The sequence below is a fragment of the Aegilops tauschii genome, chromosome 5, assembly GCF_002575655.3.
Source record: "Aegilops tauschii subsp. strangulata cultivar AL8/78 chromosome 5, Aet v6.0, whole genome shotgun sequence".
Taxonomy (NCBI): domain Eukaryota; kingdom Viridiplantae; phylum Streptophyta; class Magnoliopsida; order Poales; family Poaceae; genus Aegilops; species Aegilops tauschii.
The window spans coordinates 65,725,711-65,734,915 of NC_053039.3; the positions used below are offsets into that span (position 1 = coordinate 65,725,711).

General features: G+C 38.7%; 1 protein-coding gene across 4 annotated transcripts; it reads right to left on the reverse strand.

The window, feature by feature from the left end:
- Nucleotides 1–242: 242 nt before the first annotated feature.
- LOC123493952 (uncharacterized) lies at nucleotides 243–5,805 on the reverse strand. Of its 4 annotated transcripts, none has more exons than XM_045228355.2 (10): nucleotides 4,789–5,805; nucleotides 4,504–4,668; nucleotides 4,159–4,317; nucleotides 3,031–3,490; nucleotides 2,587–2,934; nucleotides 2,195–2,393; nucleotides 1,911–2,097; nucleotides 1,485–1,802; nucleotides 1,021–1,318; nucleotides 243–862 (listed from the first exon to the last, which is right to left on the reverse strand). In XM_045228355.2, exons 4-9 carry the CDS (start codon nucleotides 3,173–3,175, stop codon nucleotides 1,211–1,213), a joined length of 1,305 nt encoding a protein of 434 aa, XP_045084290.1. In that variant the 5' UTR covers nucleotides 3,176–3,490; nucleotides 4,159–4,317; nucleotides 4,504–4,668; nucleotides 4,789–5,805; the 3' UTR covers nucleotides 243–862; nucleotides 1,021–1,210. The 4 variants fall into 4 exon arrangements, with proteins under 4 accessions (XP_045084290.1, XP_045084289.1, XP_073355948.1 ...); XM_045228354.2 differs by having other exon boundaries at nucleotides 1,485–1,616; nucleotides 1,704–1,802; nucleotides 2,587–3,490; XM_073499847.1 differs by having other exon boundaries at nucleotides 2,587–3,490.
- Nucleotides 5,806–9,205: the final 3,400 nt, after the last annotated feature.

Sequence of the window (9,205 nt, forward strand, 5' to 3'; positions counted from 1 at the left end):
GAGAAACATTATTTGGGGAACGTTAACAACAATATTAGGAAACATTACTTACGGAACATTATTTAGGGGACTTTTTCATTTTTTTGAGAAAATCTTTTTGAAGTAGACATCCTTTTGAAGTAAAAAATTGTTTGACAACAATTATAATGGAATTTTTTTTACAAAACTCTTTTGCAGTAGATATTCTTGATACACAAGTAGAGAGTATGGTATTGAGGCTGTACCTCCTAAATGCCAAATTTCCTAAGAGAATTCACTATTGCTTTTGTAAAAAAATGACAAATGTTGCCTTTCGTCTCGTTTGCTACAAAAAAATGCACATTTTTCGTACCCCCTAAAAGTAAGACAATTTCCCTTTCATGGAAATCAATCACACATCTGCTTTGGGAAAAGAAATAAACAACACACTTCATTGAAAAAAAATCCTTGAAGACACTCATGTTGGTATGGAAAAGCAAAAACACCTTTAATTGTTCCTCATTGTTATTCTACAACTAAGTTTCTTTGACTGTCTCTCACACAAGAACAGAAAAATAAATTGTGCTGGTGACACTACTTTCATAAAAATATAAAATGTACTGAGTCTCCAACATAAATGTTTTCCACACAAAAGAGTGATTTCCACAGAAAGGGAAAAAGGGAACTTAAAAGTTTTCCAAGCAATGACACCGGTGAGTTATCAGTAGTTGTGGTGCACATTCAATTCTAGAAACTCAAAGTATTTGCTTTCTCCACACAACTAGCGGCGCTTCTTCCTCTTCTTGGTTGAAACATCATCTTCAAGTCCCTGAACACTTTTTTCGTTGATGTTAGACTTTGCCAGCTTGTAAGCAAGGACCTGACGAAATTGAGGAATAATTCCCTAGGACAAATGAAACAGTAAACAACACATTAGCAAAGCATAAAAAGAAGCCCTCGATGTTGTTGGGCGGGGGGGGGGGGGGGGGAGGGGAGCGGGGGATAATTTGTGAAAGAAGTTATGGACCAAGAAAGATGAGGAGTGATTTGCTAGTGACATACATTATCAAATTCCTTCATGTTCTTCCCATCCCAGATATCCATATACATGATAGCATAGAGAGCACAATTGTGGCTGTACAAAAAGGTATACATAAATTTCAGCAAAGGAACTTCTTGGGTGACAGAATGTTAACTGATTATAAGAGTTAAAGACAGAAAATTGCATGGAGCATAATGATGGTTGCTTTACTCACAGGTTGTCTTGCTGGGGGTATTCCTTAGGGGAAATGCAGTCGAAATTCTCAATATTCTTGTATGTGCATCCAGAAGACTTGAAAATGGTGCCCATGTTGATGATCTATATTAAAAGAAGTATAAGAATTCAACCAGTGCAGAATTTTTATAAAAAAATAACAGTAGTTCAATTATCTGCGAGTAACTACTGAGTAAAAACTAAAAGTCGCAAAAGACTTGATGTTACAAAAGGCACAAGAGTAAAAACTAAAAAACACTAGAAAACAAACCAGATTTGATGTTAACTTGTTGACTTGATTTTGAGGAACAGAACTCCTTGAATCAAAGAAATTGACGGTTTCAAACAGATTGTTAATGCAGAACAAAGTCCAGTGGAATGAATCAACTCTGGGGAAATATAGCTGGATCGCAAACAAAGAAGTAAAATCAGTAGAGATGAAGAGAGGATGTGATAATTTGGAGAAGTTGCATTGATAATTGATGTTTACCATATCACGCTTGTGTAAGTTCTTGCCACAGTTCAGTTTCTTGAATTCTTTTACACAAGATCGAGAGTTGAAATTCTTGGGATCATCAAGTAACTTCTCCTGCACATCCAATGAAAAGAGATAACAATAGTAAGAACAGAAGTTGCAAAAAGTTCAACACGGAACAAAAAAAAGGAAATACTATAGATGAGGAATAGGAAACTTTACCGTGAAGTACGAAGTAAAGCAGTATTTCGAAGGTTCCTTACTTTTTGGATCTGGATTTTCATTCTCATAATTGAAAACTTGGACATAAGCATTGAAGACTTCATTGTGAACGTTTCCTATTGCCTTGAGTGAATTATAGAAATGATCATACTCCACAGTAAATCCATTGATGTCAATAATGGTTGGACTGCATTTTTAAAAATTGAAACAGTTAACATATAGAATATACAACAAAGATAGATTGTTTCATGCATATAAAGTAAGATGCTCCTGAAAAAACTTACTTTTCATTCTTGAAGAATTTGTTTCCAAGGTATTTCTTAAAAAACTCCTGAACATGAGGTTCAACACTTATCTTTGATATCTTATCTTGAGCAGATAGATCTTTTGCTTTCCTTTTCTTTCGATTTCTCTTCTCTATAGTGCTGGGACCAGATACATTCAATGCTGCATGAGATGATTTGTGCTCAGGTACCTCAGGTACTACAGGACATGTCCAATGAACCAATTACATATAATAAGCTTTGGTATGAAAAACAATGAAGCGTGTAAAAAGAAGGCAGGACATTGCAAAAACTAAAACAAGCAAATTGGAAGTAAAAATTCAATATAGTGAAAAGCAAACAAAAATGAACAGAAGGGAAAAGCGGTTGATTTCAAAAAAGGTGGGAAGTACCTTTGGGGACCGTCTTATCAAGTTCTGGGATTATAATGCCATCAGCATAGTTCATGGCAATTTCAATGCCATCTCCCAGATTGTCATTTGATTGTGAGATCACATTCCTTAGCATAATGTCATCTTCAGTTAGAATGTTTGACGAAGCAGCCACTTCTTTCGTTGGAGGCTCATTCACTAACTGAGTTTGTTTGCTCACAGAAACGGGAGTTTCCTGAATATGGACTGTTGTGGGGTTCACATGCTGAAATTCCATTTCATATGGCTCACTATTGACTGCATGTTGAACGCAGTCCACTGGTTGCAATACTGAGATCGGTCGAGTATGAATTGTTTCAGAAAAGGTACCTGAGATCTCAATAAGAGTGTTAACAGCAAATTGAGTACCGTCACTTGTTTGACTATAAGAAATAGGTTGATCAAGTGTGTTGTCAGTATGAATACCATTGTTCCCAGGTGAAATTTCTTCATTCTGAACAATGTTTACAGCTGAAGGTGCTTGCTCAGTTTGCTGCACTTGCTGAGGAACTGAATCTTGTTCAGTAACTGGAACTGCTTTTTCAACTTGGATGTCCTTGTTGCTGTGCATTAAGGTAACCTCAGGAGTAGGAGTAACTTATACATGATCTTGGAATAAAGATGCTCTAATTGGCTCACTGACTATCTGGACTGGGTGATGGTTGGCATTTATTGGTTCATTCTGGTTATTCATGTTGCTGCATGCTGAAAGAACAATAGGATTCATGGTTGAAGTACCAGCAATGTTTACTTGGCTGTTTGTATTTGGCTGAAGAGACATGAGAGTTGTTTTGAGATCTGAAAACATATTTTGCATATGTTGCTCATGAAGCTTCTTCCAAATTTCATCATGCTTTGCAACAACTTGAGATATTATATTCATAACCTATTAGTTCAGGACAGAAAAGTTACATGTGTATTAGTTGTGATATGAGACTGAAATGACAAGACTAAAATATATTGGTAAACAAAAGGTTAAAAATAAGCAGATAAACATAGAAGGAACAAATCATTATCTAGTAAAATCATTATATGTTCAAAGCAAAGGAACAAATTATGCATTGAAGTACTCATATGTTGTACTGGGAACACTGCAACTCGTTATATTTTGACTATTCATATGTTGCACATGGAACAGATCATGCATTGAAAAATTCGTGTGAGATGTCATTGGTAAACAATGAAAATTAGTTAGACTCTGTTCCTTGTGTTTCATTTTACTCTTGTCAATTGCTGATACAATCTTTTTGGGTCTCAGTTCTTTTCAATGTCAATACAATAGAGAACCGCCTAATTGACAAAGAGGAAATTACCTCAAGCAAAATTCCTACCTCAGTTGACATCCTGAACACAGTATGTTCATTTTATGAACGCAGAACTCATTCTTTTTTTGAGTAATCATATGTTATACTAGGAACATATTATGCAATCTGTTTTGTTGCGAACAGACTATAGACGTATGGCAACTGATTTCCTAGTTCGCTATGACACTGAAGTGAGACGACTAAAATGTATTGGTAAACAAAAAGGTTAATAACAACTAGATAAACATACTTTTGGATTACTGTTCGAGGTAGATGCAACATTTGAGATGTCATTGGACTTTGGAATGAGATTTTCCTCAACATCATAACTCTGTGGGGCTTTGGACCACTTCTCTTGAGCCAATACAATTGCACGAGCACCGTAAGGTGTCCTAGAAATGTCTTTTAGCTGAAAAGAAAAAACAAAGTCAACAAACAGTTCTGAAAGTTCTTAAAGCAAGAGCATGAAACCAAGAAAAATGTCATTCCAAAGAATTAAGAATGAAAACATTTTCTCATTATTGTTTGAAACTATTTTCTGCAACTTTTGTCGTCAGTTAAACAAATGCGAAAAAAAAGGATAGAACAAGCTTACTGGTAAGAATCCCAATGCAAACGTCTTCTTGGATCTTGGGTTTAAGTCCACTATAGCTAGATAGTCAAAGTCGTCATTCTGAATATAGGCCATTCTAGGGACTCCATAATTGATACTTCGTTGTTGAGAAGCTTTTGTGAAGTCCACAAAGTCCAGATAGACAATCTAAGAATATTGGGAGTCATAAGAGAACATGAAACAACAAATCAGTGAATATAAACAAAAATTGCATAACTTAACAATACATTTTAAAAAAAGAAAAGTAGGGAAAATTATAAAACTTACAGCAGCTAAAGGTAAGCATCCACCAACATAGATTGAATTGTTCAATGGAGTTTTAGTTCTATTGAATAGATTGGTGCTGAAGTAATCAATTTCTTTGTTCAAGTGATCAATGCAAAGTTGAGCCAAATCAAAGGTCTTCAGCTTGCTAATGTCGTGCAGCCCATAAAGAATTTTCCAATTTGCACAATTCCGAGTGGTTGGACAGAAAACAGAACTTATGAAGAGAAATACGAAACTTCGCATGAAACCTTCCTCGGTCTCGTCATTCTTCATGATAGTGATGATATTATCAAATTGAATGTTCTTCTGGCTATTACCGAGATACTGAGACCTAAGTTGTAACACTCTAGCCACAACAACTGGATCTGTGCTATCCAGAGGAAAAGGCACAGAAACAGAACGGATCCCAAAAACCTGAATTACCATGTCTCTTCTTAGATGAATTATTTTATCACCCTTTCTGAAAACTCCAGTTCCATTGCAATTCAGGTGGTCCGCAACAATTGAAGGATTGGTATTGGAACCATTAAGTGAGGATGAATATTCAGAAGATTATCGAGCTCATATTTCCTAACAAACGACTTTTGATTATCACTTAAATCAGAAACTGCTTTATGCCACCTAATGGTAGAAAACCTGTGCTTGATGGTACCAGCAGGATATTTGTAAAGTCTAGGCATGTTTAGAGTTGAGGGAGACCTGTATAATAATTAAAAAGACTTAGGTCATGAAACAAAGACTAATTAAACACACAGAAGAAAGTATATTAAAAACATATAAACACATTTGAAAAAATAAATAAAAAGAGCAAAAAGCAGATAAAAATGTTTAAAAAATCAACCTAAAAAGTACCACATCTTGCAAGTTTCATCTTGCATTACTGGGTTTACATCATATATGAAAAACCACAACCACATCCTATATGAAATATATATCTCATCACGTAATAACAGTCATCTAAAATAACAAAACTAGCATGAGAACCATCCATATGTGAAAAAAAGGGTAGCACACAAAAGTTATTCTCAAACTGTCATTTAAGCAAATCTTATTCATATCTTATTTCATGGTTTATTGTGAAAAAGAAAAGAGCAGTGATTCTCCAATCAAATATAAAAGCAGTGGATTAACAGGAATCAGTGTATAAAAAAATGCCACAAGTTCAACAACCTCGAAAACAGCAAGCACTATTACCCCAGGGGATGCATTTATATTATTAGCTATTACTTATTCAATTCCTCATAACATCACTCTCAGGCAAAAAAAGGGCACAAATAAAAAGTAGCCCCTGTATTAAGCATTAGATTAACAAAGAAATGACATATAACTTCACAGCAAACAAACAATAAAAGTAGGCACTGATTGTTGGTTCCACCTATTCCTACCGTTCGCGTTCGTTTCGTTTCCCCACACCCCACGCGCCGGAACCCTGCAAGTCGCTTTTCCCACTCACTACGCTAGGCTAGGCTAGGGTTTGTGGATGCATCTATGAATTAATCGACAAGGATAGGTGTGGAATCAATAAAAGTATAAAACACGTGACCCAACAGTTGAATGCGTTCAGTCAAGCAGTTAAAACAGATTTCCAAGTTTGCTTATCAATTACAAAATACTTATTTCTGCATAGGCACATATCAAATGTCTATCAGTCCTACAGCAGAAAAACGATTGTGCATCACAACGCTGCCAGATTAATGAGAGGGGGGATGATTTAAGGGACAATTTCTTGGATGGTGCAAATGTAGGCAAATTATTTTCCAGCCTGATTAAGAAATCAACAAACCGAGGGAACCACAAATATGAAGAACCTTCACTTTAGTTGCACAAAATCTTAGTGGAATCAAAAATTTGGTTTGTCAAAATAACATCCAGCACAGAAACAGTACTAGTAAATAGTTACACAAGCATATGTGAAAAAAAATTCCATGTCATCTTCAGATGCTACTACAAAATTCAGAAAACACACAGAGACGACCATGCTACACAAAGCACCTACCATCATCAACAAAACAAAACATAAAATCTCAAGGACAAGTACCAGAACACATAACCCCCTAACAACATCATGCTGAAAATCATACCCCCTGAATCCAAATCTCTGAACACAACCCCCTAACATCATCATGCTGAATCATACCCCCTAATCCAGATCTCTGAACACAACCCCCTTGTCTAATCTCCAGAACATCCAAAACACCACCACTATGACCAAAGCCCCCTACAAAACCCTAGCAACACTTCACCAAACGCTAAATGAAAAAAAAACGGCTAGATCGCGCGGTATCACACAGGGAGCAAGGAACACAACGGGGGGGCGGGGGGTGGGGGGATTGGGCGCGTTACCTTGTTGATGCCGAGCTTCACGGGGACCTGGACGACGCCGAGCTTGAGGGAACCCTAGCAGAGGCACAGCTTGGCTGAACTCTATCCTACGAGACACAGAAAACGTGCAAAAAAACATCCAACGCGACGAGCTCAGCAAGATCTGATGCGATGGCGCGGATGAATAGCGAGTAGAGAGGCCCGCCGGCTGCTTACGAGGGCCACAGTCTCTTGCGGAGTAGGATCCCGGCGGAGGAAGCCGAAGAAGCAGCGGCCGGCGGAGGAAGCCGAAGAAGCAGCGACCGGCGCAGGAAGCAGCGGCCGGCGGAGGGAGCAGAAGAAGCAGCGGCCGGCGGAGGAAGCAGAAGAACCAGCCGCCGCCAACGAAGGAAAAGGGGATCCAGGCGAGGCGAGGAAGGAAGGGAAAGTTGTGGCTACTCTGCAGATGAACGAGTCGGGGCAAGGGAGGAAAAGGGCACAGAAGAGGAAATAAAAAGGCCGGCCCACTCGAGACGAGGGGGTGTGCAGCAGCTCGACATTTTGCCGCAATAAGCGGCGAATAGGATTTTCCTTCTTCCTCCCTCCTTCCCCCAATCTCTGTAGCTGAGCTTGATCTTCTTGTAATGGAGTAATTCGAGTGATTCGTGAGTGGGTACCTAACAGGCCTCCTGTTCCAGGTTTGTGCTGCTTAATGCTAATAGAGATTTATACACTTATAATTAGTTCCTGACATGTCTGAATCTTTCAGAGTTTTGTTACCTTGATGTGTTTACATATGCTCTCTTGAGCTTGGTTATTACACACCGCCAGCTCTGATCCAGTCGTCTCAAGTGTACTCCATCAGCGTCATGGACAATTACCAACATACTGAACTTCTTGCCCTGGGGACGGCGTTAGGTGACGAAAGCGGGGATCCAATCGACATTCCTGTCTCGGTTTTGAAGGCCATCACAAACAATTTATCTGATGATCAATTGATCAGTAGTGGTGGGTTTGGAGCTGCTTACAAGGTAGGTGCACAACTACAGCCTGTTTGGTAACCATTGTGTAGGGGAATGGGAGTTTGTACATGGGAGGTTGTATAGGGATTATACATGGGAATTAAATTTTTTACTCACATTTCCTTGACAGCGTGTTTGGTTCGGGGGAATTCGAGATGGGGAATGGGAGTTGAGGGGTGAGGAGATTAAAAGTCCACTGTTTGATTAGAGGGAATGGGAGTTTAAGTAGGAAGGGGAATGGGAGTTGAGGAAGCCAATTCCCACCTATTTCTTCCCAGGGGGTACCCTGTTAATTCGTGAGCAGAGTTTTATCCCACGCTAATTCCCATCATATACCAAACAAGGGAATGGGAGTAAAAATCTACTTCCCATGACTAATCCCTTCATAAACACCCTTGTGCAAACTCCCATTCCCCTGCCTAAGTGTTTACCAAACAGGCTGTGATTGGTACAAGTTGGGAATTGGATTGGGAAAGAGCTCTACCCATGAAACAAAATGGTGGGAATTGGTCCTCTTAACTCTCATTTCCCTTCCCACTTAAATTCTCATTCCCTCTAATCAATCAAAGGACTTTACCCCTCAACTCGCATTCCCCACCTCTAATTCCCACGAACCAAACACGTTGTTTAGGTCCGGAACAGTTTCCCTGTCTTCTATATATATGTAGTGTAGTCGTTTCTATTTGGCTTTGTTCTTTCTGTTGTCTGCTTGTGGTGCCTGTATCCAGTCTTTTTGTCATGCCTGATGAATCTTGTTTGCATCTGGACGTTTGTTGGTCAGATGAAAATGTATTGCCGGCATTACTCTATGAAAGGAGATATTGTTTGTGTTTTGATTTAGTTGCTTTCATCTACCGGTTTCTCTTCTGCGACTGCTTATTTACTTCTTTTTTCCAGGTCATGTTGCAGCTTAGCTCACCTGCCGCCTCGTCTGCTGACATTCGTCTTGCCAAGGTTCTGTCTCCTCCTTCGACCTTCCTTTCTTTTGCTTGTTTCATATGCAGTATTTACTCATTCTAACTGTGTGTGTTCCGTCCGTTGTGTCCTTTCTTCCTTACCGTTCTTTATTGTTGCTTACTGTTTTTATAGCTTGT